The sequence below is a fragment of the Saccoglossus kowalevskii genome, chromosome 1 (assembly GCF_978046115.1).
Source record: "Saccoglossus kowalevskii chromosome 1, keSacKowa6.1, whole genome shotgun sequence".
Taxonomy (NCBI): domain Eukaryota; kingdom Metazoa; phylum Hemichordata; class Enteropneusta; family Harrimaniidae; genus Saccoglossus; species Saccoglossus kowalevskii.
This window is the reverse complement of record NC_140641.1, coordinates 19,411,265-19,428,172: the sequence shown is the minus strand read 5'-3', so window position 1 is coordinate 19,428,172 and position 16,908 is coordinate 19,411,265. Positions and strand designations below refer to the sequence as shown.

Here is a 16,908-nt window from a genome sequence, read left to right as displayed (position 1 = left end):
CTAAAAAAACTCTTTGTTACAGGTCCCAATCGATCACAGTATTCACCTAGAGGAACACAAGAACACACTTACAGATCACAAAGCAGTAGAAGTTTAGAAGACATTGAACGCAAGTCTAGAAATCTAACTGATGTCATGGACTTAGAGACAGGATACCACCAGCAACCACAGCAATACAGAAATCAGGCTGAAGATCTTGTAGATAAAGTAATGAGACGCATGGATACAAAGGTATACTTTGTGAAATACATAGAAAAGGAATTATTATCACAGATGGTATATTCCATTGTGTGTCGGTGGCAGGTTGGGTTTAGTGTCAGCTGTTCTTTTCTATATGGGGAATACATGTATATTTTCTATTTGATTATATTTTTTGCAGGTGGCATGTACCAACTTTGTGTTCTTAAGTTTTCTCACATGTTTCCTCTATATTTGCTCAAATTTTTCTCACCAATAATATACTTATTGCTTTCTAGCCCCCACCTGGAAGTGGTGGTGGTGGTGGTGGTGGTCGCATGAAGAAATTGTCAAAGAAACCACCCGAATTAATGACAATGAATGGGCATAGATTAAGACTTAGTATATCAGCTGGTGATCTCATGGGCAAAACAGTGAGTCCTGAAACTATTTATTTGATACAATAAACTAATACAGTTGTCACACCACACCGTATTCTGTATGGGAACGCTGTAATACACATGGTACATGTATGTGTAATATGAAATGTGCATTGTGTGACAACTGAGGCACTTCAAGTGATTCATTTGAAGGGATCTACATGTGTGCAGTATAATATGAGGTTATTATAGGATAGGATACCTCAAAGTACGCACAAAGACAGTACAGCAGCAGTATCGACCAACGCCAGCGGAGGTTGGTGCGACGGCGTACTGTCTGAGTGCATACTTTGAGGTATTCTCGTAATAACCTTATTATTCTACATCTTCGCCTTCCAAAGATACATCATGGGAATGCCGAAATTCAAAAAGTTTAGAACAGAATCAGCAAACTTCTTTGTGTGGAGTCCGCTCAAACCCTGGTGGCAGCCATGTTTGTTTTTATTATTAGAGGTCACTTATGCGCGTAATCATTCCAAATTTGGAATTTGCATTTCCTAATATGGTAGAATGAAAATACTCTGTAAAATACTGCAAAATTACGACATGCTGTAACTTATGGCATTACGGTGACAGATGTAGAATAATAAATATTATCTTCTTTAAATGTAAATGCCTTAGAACATGATATTAATAGTTATATGTATGAAAAAAAAACATTTTGAAAACAACAAGATGATGGTTCATGGGTGTAACAGTAACATAAATATTGTTTATTTCAGCACGAGGAATTAGTGTTATTGTTAATTCAGTTAAGACGAAATTATGCTGGTATGGAAAAATCTAAAGATATATTGAAGCAGCAGATAGAACTGGAGAAAGATATATTAGCACATCCACATGGTCCCACAGGAAATAGCCAATCTTATAGAAAACAGTGAGTATCATATATTTAACTTGGTTGTTCAGCAGGAATACACTGTATTTGTTCAGTAAAAAACATTGCTATTACACATGCTTCAACACAAGGCACCAATATCACTGGCAATATGTACACAGGGTCTCTCCAGAGTACATGTATGTACAAGTTTTGAAGGCTTCTGTTATTACATCAACCGGTGTGTAAACTTTTTTGAACACAGCATATACATTTGTGAATGCACTTCTTATAACACATATACAACGCTGCCCAGTTTATCTGGACATGTTGAAGGAATACTTGAGAATCAATATAAAAAGAATGATAAAACTAATTAACATTCTGTTAACTGTCAAAATTTATCCATGATATACAAGGTTGAATTTGCTGTAAATTTTTTTTTAGTTTACAATTTCAACCAATCAGAATGTGTGTTTCATATGTGTGACTATATTACCGGCATATAACTGGGTATGTTATTTGTCGATAGGTACAATGATGACTTTAGAAGAACCCAACAGGAATTATTTGAGCACCAGAGGAAGTATGAGGAAATGAAAAAGGAAAATGATGAAATTGAAAAACGCCTTGATGTCAGTAGGCCGCTGATTAATTTGGTGGACAATTTAGTCAAAATGGGAAGTCTGTATGGAGGAGAGAATGCTATGGTTGTACAAGAATTATACAAGGTAGGGGGGTTCTTTTAGTGCTGAATTCTTCTGCTGATGTGTGTGTCACGTTTTTTGGCAATACAATTAGTAGTTCCTGAAGGAAATATTATCATATAAACAGTCATTTGCAAAATGCAATGTTTTTCAGTGCAACAGCCATCTCCATTAACAGAAAGAAATTCTGAGAATTGCCCACATAGGGCAATGGGGTGTCTGAGAATATAGATTATCTAATATTTGGCTAGAAAGGGTGCAATAATAATTGGGTTTGAGTTCAGAATCATGCATCAAAAAATATAAATATTATGTATATACATATGTAAATTTGTATCTGTTATATGGCCCAGTTCTCGCCCTTTAAAATGATACATGGATAACCAGCATCGTAACTTTTGCATTTTTGTGTGTTTGCTTTGATTTGAGTTTGTTCCTCCCCTCGTGAAATAATGAAAAATTGGTTGACTTGCATGATTATGCCTTTATTCAACTAAAAAGTTGACTCCCAATAATCGTGTGCTGTATCCTTACAGTCCTGCTAAAAAAAATCTCTTCTGTCCTGCAAGAAATTCCTGCCATCCTGCAAGAAATCCTCGTTGTCCTGCGAGAAATCCCTCCTGGAAAAATTCATTCTGTCCTGCTAGAAATCCCTACTGTCTGTTTTGGTGTGCGCAAGCACAGCCATCATTATTGACCAGTGTCAAACAGGATACTGTAAAATACTTTATTTTTGCTGAAGTGATGATTCGGTGAAAATAAAATCTAGTGAATATACCTTTTTTTCTATATTTGACATCCAACTTGCCAAAAATCAATGAAAATAACTTCCATATAAAAAAAAACCCGAAAATTCTTTTCAGTAAAAATTAATTCCAGCTAAAATGAAGTGTTTCACAGTACATGTATGTATGTAAGGTGCTTTGTATGATCTTATTGCTTGTACCATAGAGGGCGATGTTTAATTTATTTATTTTTATTTTTGCAGTACAAGTGAATGTCTTATTTTACTGTGTATTACTCTTGTATGGCACTTGCTGTCATCCATGTCCCACTTTGGGATTCAAGCTAACAATTATTAATGCTTAAATTAATTTGATTTAACAAACTAATCTTGCATCATCATATTTCTTATAACCAATATAAACTGTTAATAAATAAACACATGATTATGTTTTCTGAAACATCCTATAGACGTATATGCACCATGGATAAAATCAATGTTTTTGAATTTTTAGTATAATTCACTTTGAATTTATATTTAAAATCTTTTTTTTTAACTAAAAAGACAAAACGTTATTTATGATTTTACTTTATATTTATTTCCATCTACTTTGTTTTCATTCCCAACCCTTTTTCCTGATTTGTATGTTTTTTTCCCTCCAATTTGTGTGTATTCTTTTGATTTGTAGTATCAATATCAGTTGCGTGGCGACCAATACACCCCTCCAAAGAGACTAATAGAGTTTTCGCGAAAACTCCAAGAGGATAAGCTGGTGCATGACCATGAAGCTGAACTTAAAAAATTGGAAACAAAAGATGATAGAGATTTAGAGGTAATAATAATACTAATCCCGGAGTATTATCATTGGTCTTACTTACAATTTAATCAAATAATCAGGTGGGATACAGAAAGGTGGAATTTAGCAAGGCTCGATGAAATTTATTTGCAATTTACTTTAGTTTGTTTCCTTAATGATTGGCCATTCTGAGAAGGTTACGAAAAATTCTTCAAACAAAATGTCGTCTTTCAAATCATAATTAAATATTTTAATTATAATTATTTTGTTATTACTCATACTTTAATAAATGAATGCTTCAGAAGCACTTGTTTAATACACTTTTGCGGCAAAAAAAAAAAAATGAGTGTATTTCTTGGAGTTCAGGCAGTTAGTGTGTTTATAGTTGTATTGTCGGCAATTTGAAAGCTCTTTTAATTTTGAGTAACTTGTTAAAAAATAAAATCTGAAAGTTAACGTATTCGTGAGTAATAATAAATGGAAACTGATGTATTATGCCAGTTATTGTCTTCTCTCCAATAAATCCAGTCAGGCATTCCTGTTCAGATTCTGCTTCGGGTACGCTAAATCCAACTAACCTAGGAAATGCATAATTTTTGATATTTCAAATTCTGTTGCTCAGAGTCCTTCTAATGGTTATACAGGATACAGTGCAAGACTTTTGATAGACTGGCAAAGTCAGGACTTTTTTTTTGTTTTACAAAAAAATATAATTGTCAATTTAGCCTTTTTAACGTGATCCTAAAAACTAGCATGACTGTGAAAGAAATCCTGACTGGACGCATCTGCAGGCGATTCCCTGCGTTGGAGTGAAAACCGGAGCGGAATCACTCCGGTGATTATGGTAATTAAAAGTTGTTGACTAGCATTGACAACGAATGCAGCTGTATACGTCATATCCTATCTATGTTAATGTACGTGACCTTTCACTTCTGAGGTCCTGGCGATTTTGAAAGACTACTTATACACATTGGACATTTAAATCGACTTGTTTTCAGTAAGCACTTAGAAAGTGTCCATCTGTGCAGTTGAATCGAGTCAACCTTTAAACAGTCATGTTTACTTTCACACACCCATCATGAATAATTAATCAAATGCTCGCAGATGCAGATGCGTTATTTCTTTTTGTAAAATAAAAAAGAAGTCCGGACTTTGTCAGTCTAGATTCTTGAGTGCATTTCAAACCAATTCTAAATAGAAATTTATCAAATATTATTATCTTCTGTCATCAAACTGAGAATCCTGCATCTTATTCGGTGACTTGATGAATTCTGAAAATTCAATCAATACCAGAACCATGGAACTGCATGGCGATGTTCCATTGCTGGCAAGGCAGATAGATATTTTGCGAATATCGTAGCTGTTACATTTATTACAGTACACATACTACTTGCCATGCCAAAGGCTTAAAACAACATTTTGTCGACAATGCAATTTAACATAATTAGTAGTGACCCGTTCTTCTTTTTAATATTTGGCTATTTCAAAATCAAGTATTTTTTTGCATGACTTTCATCTTTCTCTTGGCTTGCCATGATTTTTGGTGATCAGTTCTGGGTTTGTCTACTTTTGTTTTGTTGTTTTATACTTCTCCACCTTTAAGGGCAAAAACCTCTTCTGCAATCCCGTAGAACTATTTACCCATTCACAGCAGTTTAACTATTCACACACAGTAACCCCACATTCAATTCACAGTTGATCCAGAAAAAACAACTAAACTTGATTATAACCACTCACAATTAACTTCAATTACTACTGTTACTGCTGTCTTCTCTCTGAATTATGTCACTTGTATACAGAAAAGCACACTTTTTAAAACAGTAAAGCAGTTGTTGTTGGATTTTGATTGTTTTAGGAAAAGCTTCAACGATTGTATGATTTAGATAGGAAATTGCAAGACTGTTCTACTTACGTGAGTGGGCTTCGAGAAGATATGGTAAGTGGTTGCTAAATCTCAATACTTTTAGGGCTGAAATGCACCATTCAAGTTCATATCTTGTGGACCAAAACCCATGATTGATAGCTTGCGAGTTTCGATTAGAGGTTGAACTTCAAAGAAAGTCAAAAGTACCTATACGTACCGTGGACGGGTTTCATGTTCTCTGCACGTAATAAGCTCGGTTATTAAGCATCCTTTTTTGGGGATGCCCGGTGGTCGAGGGGAAGACGTGTAGTGGCGTGAAGCTAGGTGATTAGGTGCCGTACGCGAGCGCCGGTTCGAGTCGCGCACGCAGTACGTGTTTACTATAATTAGACATAGTCTTTACCTTGCCGTTTATTCGGTGTTATTTGCTTACTATACGTACCATGGGTGTGTGTGCCATAAACTCAGTGGGCAGGCCAAAACCACTCACTGATTTTCATTCACAAATGAGTACCAATTTGGGAAATTTAACTGTAAAATTATCTGTATGTGCCAGGATAGTGGCACACATTCTTATCCCAGACATGGAATATTGTTTTTGTTGCACTACCAGTATATATACTATTCACAGTGATACAATGTATGTCATGCAGGGAACTGTACTGTAAAACATGTTGAAAAAGCGGCATGCAATTTTAGTGAATTGTGGTAAAATGAGGTAATAGCAAAATGTTGATTTTGCGAATCTCTTTTGTCATTGTTGATTTCTTTGTTTGGCGACCATTTTGAATTGATAAAAAGTCATTAGTGACATTTTGAATTAGCGAATCAGTTCTCTCGCTAAATTCGTGAAAAAGACATGCTCGCGAAAAAGACATATTTTACAGTATTTAAAGCAAAAACAAACGTCATACACAAACATTATAACATGTTTCTTTAAAAAAAAAATTCTTTTTCAGGATAAAATTGAGAAGGGCCTTGAAAGGATTAACAAGCATTTAGATCAGTATAGAGATAATCCTACAGAATATCATGAAATAGAAAAACAAAGAATAGTACTGGAAAAAGAGCTTGTCAAAGTACGAGCCATGTTGGCTGATGGTAGTAAGGTATGTGATGCATTTAACTCAAATTTGTTACTCGCTTGTACAAGTGTTGATTTGTTTTTGAATGCCCACAATAACAATCTATCTTTCTTTCCTGGCTGAGATTTATTTAACATTGGTGTATGCGGTATCTGTATTCTCAACCGACAAACATTCACAGTCTAAATATTTCTGAATTCCTATGGTTTATCTATGTATTTATGTTGTTACATGTGCAACATACTGTATTTATGTTGTTACATGTGCAACATACTGTATTTATGTTGTTACATGTGCAACATACTGTATGTATATGTAACCACATAAATATACAAGTATAAGTAAGATAACAATATATTAAGTGAATCACAATGTCAAATTTCGTGAGATGTTCATGTCAAGAAAGATTGGAAATTAGTTTTACGTTTGTTTCCATGGTGATATGCTGCAAAATAATATTTGTCTACTGTCCCCAATTTTGATGATTCACTATTATTTCTGACTAGGTCTAGTAAAGATACTTTGATGCTCTTCTTTGCACTGCATCCATTTCTCTGCACAAACAGCATGTCATTGTTCAATCCATACTGTAAATTACTTTATTTTTGTTTTTTTTTGCTGAAGGAATGATTCAGTGAAAATAAAATCCAGCGAATATACAATTTTTCCCGATATTTTACATTCAACTTATCAAAAATCAGTGAAAATAAATTCCATACAAAACACCCAAAACATCTTTCAGCGAAAATTAATTCCAGCTAAAATAAAGTTCCACTGATATCTGAAGAACCACTCATTGGATTTTGATGAAACTTGGCACATGAATGCTCTGAACTAGTGCGCAGATTTGATTAGTTTTGGGTAAAAATCTATGAATATTAATTATCTAATTTGAATGATAATTAACTGATTTCAAGCTGTTCCATGACTGTTCCACTGATATTTGAAGAACCACTCATTGGATTTCAATGAAACTTGGCACATGGATGCTCTGAACTAATGCGCAGATTTGATTAGTTTTGGGTAAAAATTTGTTAATATTTTTAATTACCTAATTTACATAATGATTAATCAATTTTCGGCTTTTCCACTGATATCTCAAGTATTAATCATAACATTTCAATAAAACTTGGTACATAGATGTCATATGACACTGCACAGACCTGGTAGTGTTTAGGGTAATATCAGTACATATTAATTACCTAATTTGCATAATTAATTAATTTTCAGCTTTTGATATTTCGAGTAGTAATGATTACATTTCAATGAAACTTGGTACATAGTTACTTGAGGACTGTGCGGAGACCTAATTAGTTTTTGGGTAAATATTTGTGCATATTAATCACCTTATGAGCATAATTAGTTAATTTTCAGCTTTTCACCTGATATCTCAAGTACTAATCATCACATTTCAATGAGACTTGCGACATTTTCTAGGACTATGCAGAGACCTGATTAATTTTGGAATAAATAATTGTGCCTATTAATTACCTAATTTGCATAATTAGTTAATTTTTTGCTGTTCTGTGGCTGTTGCACTGATGTCTACAAACCACTCATTGAATTTCAATGAAACTTTTAAAGAGTACCCATCACATTTCAATGAACCTAGGACTATACACCATATTAGTTTTTGGTAAATATGTATGCTTCTTAATCACTTAATTAACATAATTAATTAATACTGATATCTCAAGTATTGATCATCACATTTGAATAAAACTTGGTACATAAATGCTCTAGGACAATAGACAGCCTGATTAATTTTGGGTTAAAATCTGTTCATATTAACTCTCTAATTAGCATAATAATTAATATTTTTTGGGTTCTAATCACATTTCAATGAAACTAGGTACATTGTGCAGACCTTATTAGTTTTACACTTAAATCTGTTCATATCAGTTACCTGATTTACATAATTAGTTTTCAGCTATTCCATCAATATCTCAAGTACAAGTAATTTTGAATTAATTTTTACTATGTCTTCAATACTCTCAGCACACGGGAGTTCTTTCTAAGCTTTCTTTGATTTTCGTATAATAGTTTGGATGAAAAGAAAACCTGTGTCAGAAACTTTGTATCACTGATTAGAATAAATAAAACATACTATCGAGAATGTTTTCCCTGATATATTTAGTTCAATTTTGGAAATATTGATTGAAGTTTTTGAAGTAGTTTCCTGTTCCAAAATTTACAAACTGATACTTGGGTAAAATCATCTTCTAAACCGCCTTATTTTTCAGATTTTGCATCAACTTTTTTGGATCAAGCTCATTTCTAATGTAAATGAGATTTGTATATATGTAATGATGTGTGGAGTGTTTTTTTTTTGCACTGAATGCTAGTTTTTTTTTGTTTTTTTGTAGTTAATCTCACACTTAAAACTACAGTAACTTTAATTTTGCAACAAATTTTGTGAGTTGTGGAAATCACAACATTTTGTAGCAGTGAAAATTAAATTACAGTATTATTTTTGTTTGTAATGAACAAAATGTGTCTAATAATTGTTTTAGAAATGACATATCACCACGAAATATAAAGGAAATTCAATGCCTATATTAAATTCAATACTAAGAGACAAATTATTAGACAGTAAAACTATATATCAGCAAATAATCTCTTTTGGAAAATTGGTTAAGGACATTATTTAATGGACATTTAAGCTAAGAGATAAAGGTGAAAAATTTATTAGTTTTAATTTTTAGTTTCAAAATGGTCTCATCATGAATGCCTTTGGATCACATTTTTTGTTTTTATCAAGTTCAAAATATTTTTGTCTGCAAAAATGGACATTCTTGGAACAATTTATACTAAATAACATAATTAGATAACCAAAGTAAATTATGAAATATGTTCTGACTTTTTACCATAGACACCAACAGTAAATGGTTCAAAAAACACCATTTTATTGAAGTTTGACACATGTATGGTACTAAAAATTACTATACTGAGCCTATATTGTTATTTGGGTTTTGTGAAAAACAATAAAATAAAAACATATTGCAAAAACCTTGGCAATTTAATCATCTGTTTTATTGGATATGGTGGCTTCTGCGCATGCGCCAACCAAGCGCCGGTTTATGAAATAAATTATCGTCAGCAGTCCCTGACTGCCCAATCTTATTCTCTGTCTATCGCTTCTTTGACTTAGCCTAGTTTTGACAGTTCATTTAACTGACTTTAACTTTGCATGACTGTGTATTTGGTGTAAAGATCCCTCCTTTGTCTAATATACTCCATTCAGTGCCTGCATGTATTTCTACAGAGTGTCATTACTGACTTTAATATCGTAATACTGTGTGTGATCCACTTAATGCTTTCACAGTTTTTCACTTGAAATCCCCAAATGCTGTAACAATAACAAATTTAAGTTGATCAATTGCCAATAACATTGTTGTTGTTGGCTGTGAGTGGTAGGAAGAAAGCTAAGATGAACACCTAAAAAGGAGGTCAACCTTTTAATTACTTAACGAGTAAGCCACAGACCTAATGAGGATGCCAAGTGATGGTTTCAGTTTCATTCACGTACAAAACAAATTGGGGACAAAACATTCTGATGATGATTGTTGTTTTACGAGGGCTGGTCGCCAGTACAGCTCTTTTAGTTGATGCATGGATTTGTTGTCATTCTATTTCTCTGTTGTATATTTTACGCAGGAGCTAGAGACTATAACAAATGAAAATATGAAGTTAGAACATGAAATCACAATTCTTAGAACTAAGATGCAGGATGAAGCTGAGAGAAGAAACAAGTCTCCTGTAAGTTATATTGGCAGCGTTTTTGTTTTAATGAATGCAGTTCTAGTGCCATATTTTCAACATGCTTTAACTGATTGACATAGATATACAGATACATGTAGATTGGTTTGATGATCTGATTCAAAATGGCCGACTGGTGGCAATTTTGTTTTAATTAATGCAGTTCTAGTGCCATATTTTCAACATGCTTTAACTGATTGACATAGATATACAGATACATGTAGATTGGTTTGACGATCTGATTCAAAATGGCCGACTGGTGGCAATTTTGTTTTAATTAATGCTGTTCAAGAGCAATATCTCTCAATGTGGAAAACTACTCATTTGACGATTGGATACGATTAGATGACTGAATGTCAGTCATCTTAATTATAACCAAGCATCAGCTTCTGGATCCATATCTCTGACATGTTTATGTTCAAACTATATTACTATAAGCAAAACTATATATCTTAAATTTGATAATCAAGAGGGGCTGTGCCATGCATGGCTTGTTGAATTGTGTCTTGTGTTTTTGTTTTGATAAAGTCATACTGTACTCTCTTATCAATAACAGGTTTATTCTGTTGATAGTCAATATGTTTCAGTACTTCTTTTTTTCAATTTTTATGATCTAATATTTTCAACCATCTTATTAGTCCCCGTTCGGACGAAGTCCGAAAACGGGGACTTATAATTCGGTCTCCGTCCGTCCATGTGTCCGTGCATCCGTGCGTCCGTCCGGAGTCATATCTCAGAATCCCTTGGACCGATTCTGTTCATTCTTTGCATGTGCCTAGTACTTTATGTGGGACATATGCACATGCAGTGGTTTAGCGATTCGATTAAAAATGGCCGACTGGCAGCCATCTTGTTTTTTGAAAATGTTGTATTTTGGACATGCTTTGTCAGTTTTCATTCAAACTTGGTACATAGATTATACATGTTAGGATACATGTCCATGATGATTTATTTCACAATTGGATCAAAGATGGCCGTCTGGCAGCCATCTTGTTTTTTGAAAATGTCGTATTTTGGACATGCTTTGTCAGTTTTCATTCAAATTTAGTACATAGATCATACATGTTAGGATACATGTCCCCGACCGTCCGTGAGTTCCTGAGTTTGTCTGTCCGACCGTCTGTGTGTCCGTCTGTCCGTGTGTCAGTCTATCCAACGTCATATTTCAGAATCCTGTGGACCGATTCCGTTCATTCTTTGCATGTGCCTAGTACCTTATGTGGGACATATGCACATGCAGTGGTTTAGCGATTCAATTCAAAATGGCCGACTGGCAGCCATCTTGTTTTTTGAAAATGTTGTATTTTGGACATGCTTTGTCAGTTGTCATTCAAACTTGGTACATAGATTATACATGTTAGGATACATGTCCATGACGATTTATTTTGCAATTGGATCAAAGATGGTCGACTGGCAGGCATCTTGTTTTTGTTTTTTTATGCAATATCTTGGACGTGCTCTGTCAGTTTTCATTCAAATTTGGCACATACATGTACTTTATACATGTTAGGATGCATGTCCATGACAATTCGTTTCAAAATCTGGTCAAGGATGGCTGATTGACAGCCATCTGACTTTTTGGCCTTACTACTATATTTCCACAATATATGTACCATTTTCATTCGTATTTGGCACATACATCATACATATCAGTGTGTTTCATAATCAGATCAAAGATGGCTGAATAACGACTGTTTTTATTTTGGCCATATTACTATGACACGAAACACGTGTTTTGATGTAAATAAACAATCTGTTGTATATGCCACTTGGAACTCAAGTTTCAAGGACATGCTCGCGACAACCCCTCCGCTTTAATATGACGAGCACAAAGAGAACTTAACGGGGACTGTGTCATTTTCAATGACTTGTGTTCTGTTAGTCACAGGAATCCATGAGAGCAAAGATTAAGTTAGAAAAAGAACTGAATCAAGCACAGGTTATCATTGATGATTTATCACGGCAGAAAAATGCTCTACAAGCGGAAATGGAACAAGTTCGAGAATTAGCAGTAGAAGGTAATGCTAAATCAGGATGCTGTTGAAATTCTATGAAATGAATTTATAAAAACAAAAACTAAAATAATGACAGTTATATTTACCCCTGTTGTGGCACTGGGATTATTTCACAAGATACATAATAGACTTCCTTCAGATTCACAGTAAATCACTAACAAATTGTGACAAAGTAACATAATTTGTTAAAAGTTGAAAATGTCTTTGTTCTTATATTATACCATGTTCTACAATTACAGCAGTTCTATTTTTCGTAAGATCTTGAAATTGCAACGAGCACTATTACTTTCCATTAAACTGTACACATTGATGGTTAATTTCTGTTTTGCTCAATTTATGATTTTCAGAATCTAAGATTAAAGATCTAAGCGAGAAGACCCATGTTGATGATAGCCACATTTCTGGTCCTTACATGGTGACTGACTTGGATTCATTGAGTACAAAGGATATATCTCAGATGAAAACACCGCCCAAAGCTGCAGCACCTCAAAGATCAGACAGTTTTAAAAAAGTACAGGTATGTGAATTTTTGTTTTCATTTCGAAATACTACTTCCAATATGCTTAGTAACGACATTGAAAGGTTTACACAGAGTAGAATAATGGTGATTTCAAACTTTCAAAGTTTGTTAGCTGAATGCAGACCACGCCCGTCATTTTCGAAACGTACAACATTTCAGGCAAATTCTTTACAAAGTTGTCCAATTTTTATTGAAAATTACCTGTAAAAAACAAGATAACCGTAAGTAATCAACAAAAACTATACTATGAAACTGGACTATAAATCTATTGCTACAAACTAGCAACTGCTATTTTTCATTTTGACAGTTCAATTTTTTTTAGACAGGCACTGTTAATTTTAACCCAGCTGCAAACACATAGGCATTGCTGTGATTGCTAAATATTGCTGAAATGTACCCAAATCATAATCAACAATACAATATGAAAGTCTCTTGTAGAATGAATATCTTTTAATCTTTGTAGAAAATGAAGAAACAAGTACAACAACTAGCACAGCCACCTCCTGCAACACAGAGATCTTATTCTGCCACTCCTCCTAAAGATCAGACTTACACAACAACACAGCTAGTTTCATCAGCTCCATCTAGAAGCAAGACTAAACCTATACAAGTCATTTCACCTATGCAACAGCCAAACCGACCCCCTCCACCCAAGTATTACCAAACAGGATCCGACTCCCCGGCTGATGCTACTCAGTACACTCCTAAATCCAGTGCCAGCCATCCACGTACAGTTAGTGCAAGCGACAAGTCGAAACATACTATGAGAGAAGTGAAACGAGAGTCTGAACGGCGGAGTCGTGAAAAGGAAATGAAGAAAGTCAATGGGGATGAGCTGCGGCAGAGATCATCTTCAGCAGATAGAACATATACAAGTCCTGCAAGGAAATCGCGAACACTGCCTTCAAGGAGGTATATGGGGGTTCAAAGATCTCCTGATGGTAGAAGCAACTCACTTGGTGGGAGATGTAAGTGTTGGCTATTGGCTGGATGTAGTCATGTGATTATAATCTAAGCAGCTAATTGGTTGATTGTCAGATCAAACTCTTATTTTTTTTTTCATAAACCAGTGATGTAGTATGCAAGCATGTATAATCAACAAAAACAATATGCTTCTCTAACCTGCTCAGACTTTTCATGCACTCTTTTGTATTTTTTCAGATGATGCTTACCCTCGTTTAACTGATCAGCTTCGAACCACTGGGCGGCCATCAAGTGCAAATTCTGATTCTGAAAGGACCACCACTACCGTTACAACAAGACGACAGAGAACGCTGTCAGCTGGAGAAGATCCAATTATGCATAGAAGTAGGGTTGAAGCCCCTCTCCAGTCAGCTCCCCCACCGATACCAAACGAGTACAGAAGACAAGGTGGATTGAGATCTACAGATGGCGTAAATGTAAGTTCTGTCCTTTTTATGCAGCATGCTGTTTTGAATACGCATAATGCAGTGTTAGTTTTATCAGGAAGATGATAGTCTTTCCCAGCTGGATTGATGTGATATACATCGCATATATGGAATTAAGCTGTGATGGTTCATTTTATTTGCACATTTCAGGTATTTAAACACACTGATCACAACTGTGCCTATTCTACTGTGATGTTATTCTGTTCTCTGCTTGGTTTTGATGTACAATCACGCACATCATAATGTACTTCAGTACATTCAAATACACTTTGTCTATAAAATAATAAACTGGGTCTTAGCAAATACTTTTTTGTCACAAAATGCGTTGAACTATGACCAAGCCCAAGACTAAATTTGGTTTGTCATTTTACTGTATTTACTTCCTTGCCTTCAAATGCACACTGGGTTTTTAGCAGCTTTCTAAAAAAAAAAAAAAAGACGCGATATAATACCTTCGTTGTTTGTCACACACACACATGCAGTTACATCTACAGTGTGGCTTTAATACTATTTAAAGCAAGGGAGTCGTCACCTGCGCATGCGTCAGATGGCCATAGCGTGTCATTGTTTACAAACAAGCGGCTACCCATGAGCCTTTGTGTTTTTAGCGTGTGTTGTTATCATCGCATGGGACTCAATTCCTGCGGGTGCTCAGGTGACCACCCTCCTGCTTTAAACAAGCTATTTCAGTTCCTATGTTTATGCATGCATGTCTATTTTTTTGGGTTAAATTTATTTAATTTTACTTGCTAACTCCTTACAGCCAAGAATAAGATCAAAGAGTGCTATTGAGCGTGCTGCAGTACGGGCAAAAAGATCCCAAACGTTACCTAGTGGTTTAAATGCAGACAGTCGGTATATAGTATCTGATGTGGACTCCTCTCAGGCATGTGGTGATAACTCAATATAGTTTGTGATTGATAATGCTTGCTGTTATCGTTTATTGCATGAATCTGTCATAGTTTATTTGCTGTCTCCCAATGCATGAATTATGCTGTCATTCTTAACATCTCATTAACATGCACCTCTTACTGTATTGTGGTATAAATTTACCAGCAGTATATTTTGTAGTATTTAATATCTCTCAAGACCTTTCCCGATTGGTGTTCTTTGATTCAGACTAGTTATAGAATTATTTTATAGAATTATTTTTTATCGTTTGTGCATCTTGTATTTTAAATGTTTTTTTTTTCATCACTTCCCTCCCCCCTCCTCCTCACATATTATTGTACACATACATGTACATGTAACGCTTCAGCATTAACAAAATATTGTTACACAGCAGAAACATAAAAGTGTGGAGTGATTCATTCAGTTCTCATTATTTATAAGCTTCCAGTGCAGCTTGACTGGTTGGCACCTAGAGTGTTGAAACACAAGATAAGCACTATAAACCTGGCCTGGGTATTATTCATGATAATTGACAGAAACATGACACATGCAGCCAGTCAGCAATGAGTTTGTATATGGACTGTTTCTGTGCAATGTTAATTACTGGATGATGGCTTATTGCCGATGTACAAAAGATATTTTTGTCTTCATTTCATTGGTTTTAACACAAATTATTCAGCAGAAACTTGAACGAATTGTGCATGCTACATTCAAAACTGAGGATTATTGCGAATTTATTCATCTCGCATCTATCGCATTATTTATACACCAATCAGGGGAGTGCATTTCAACATCCTAATTTGCATACATCTATTGGCATTTGTGTTCAATCTAGTTTGTGACATTGTGGCAATTTCACCCAAAAATACCGTATGTTTTATTTCAAAAGCGTTCTCATTTAACCATGCACCAACCAATCCGTTACAAAAATTGACACTCCAGAGATAATCATTTGATGAACAAAACTAAATGATCGGTAAATGTATCATAAATTTTATTTTTGGTGATGTATAGGAAGACATGGGAAGATGCAGATTAGATTGCATGTCCAGCATCTTGCAATATTTGTGAATGTATCATGTGTAGATTTTACCAATGATTTATAAGATAAGGTTATTTAACTGTGCACTATGAGATGAAGATTCCAATTTGAAGTCACACAAACTGTGAGGTGACCACAAGACAAGCATGTATTTCAAGAAGTGCAATTGAGTTTAATAGTCTGAGAAAGCAAACATTAGGGTTCGACTGATATGTCACCATATATGGATGTACAATTTGAATACCTGTATCTTATAAATTGTTGGTAGTTCATGTTACTAACAAAAAGTTAATCTATTGGAAGCTGATCTCTAGTGGAAGTGCTTGTAAGCCACACGTTTGTTTTGGCTGTATTCAAAGTGCATCTATCCTAGTAGTGATTTGTCATATGTTATGTTATATTTGCACTCAGACGTGGTATGTTTATTGGTGTTTTTTGACCATATTATTATACAATGTACTGGTATGAATATTTACAAGGGACAGGGAATATTTACCAAATTATTTAAGATTTTCTGGACACCGGAATTCGTCTACTTTTGATTCATTTTCTATGTTTGTTTATTAGCCCAAGTTCGTGTTTGAGTTGAATAACATCCTGGAACTACCAGTATAATTCATATCGAGGCTGAATTGTTAATTATTTCCCACATTTCATTCCTA

At 34.6% G+C, this 16,908-nt stretch overlaps 1 protein-coding gene across 7 annotated transcripts in view; it reads left to right on the top strand.

Annotated features, from left to right (window-relative positions):
• Nucleotides 1–16,908, top strand: part of LOC100371867 (uncharacterized) — an 82,281-nt gene that overhangs the window by 53,204 nt on the left and 12,169 nt on the right. For 4 of the 7 annotated variants that reach the window (XM_085499768.1, XM_085499765.1, XM_085499764.1 and 1 more), the window contains exons 12-24: nucleotides 23–231; nucleotides 477–611; nucleotides 1,340–1,494; nucleotides 1,967–2,165; nucleotides 3,554–3,697; nucleotides 5,517–5,597; nucleotides 6,485–6,634; nucleotides 10,268–10,369; nucleotides 12,252–12,387; nucleotides 12,732–12,901; nucleotides 13,368–13,872; nucleotides 14,066–14,304; nucleotides 15,077–15,199. In XM_085499768.1, the coding sequence (XP_085355894.1) occupies nucleotides 23–231; nucleotides 477–611; nucleotides 1,340–1,494; nucleotides 1,967–2,165; nucleotides 3,554–3,697; nucleotides 5,517–5,597; nucleotides 6,485–6,634; nucleotides 10,268–10,369; nucleotides 12,252–12,387; nucleotides 12,732–12,901; nucleotides 13,368–13,872; nucleotides 14,066–14,304; nucleotides 15,077–15,199 (2,348 nt within the window). The remainder of the gene's footprint in view (nucleotides 1–22; nucleotides 232–476; nucleotides 612–1,339; nucleotides 1,495–1,966; nucleotides 2,166–3,553; nucleotides 3,698–5,516; nucleotides 5,598–6,484; nucleotides 6,635–10,267; nucleotides 10,370–12,251; nucleotides 12,388–12,731; nucleotides 12,902–13,367; nucleotides 13,873–14,065; nucleotides 14,305–15,076; nucleotides 15,200–16,908) is intronic. The other 3 variants (XM_085499763.1, XM_085499767.1, XM_085499766.1) reach the window with 3 other exon arrangements.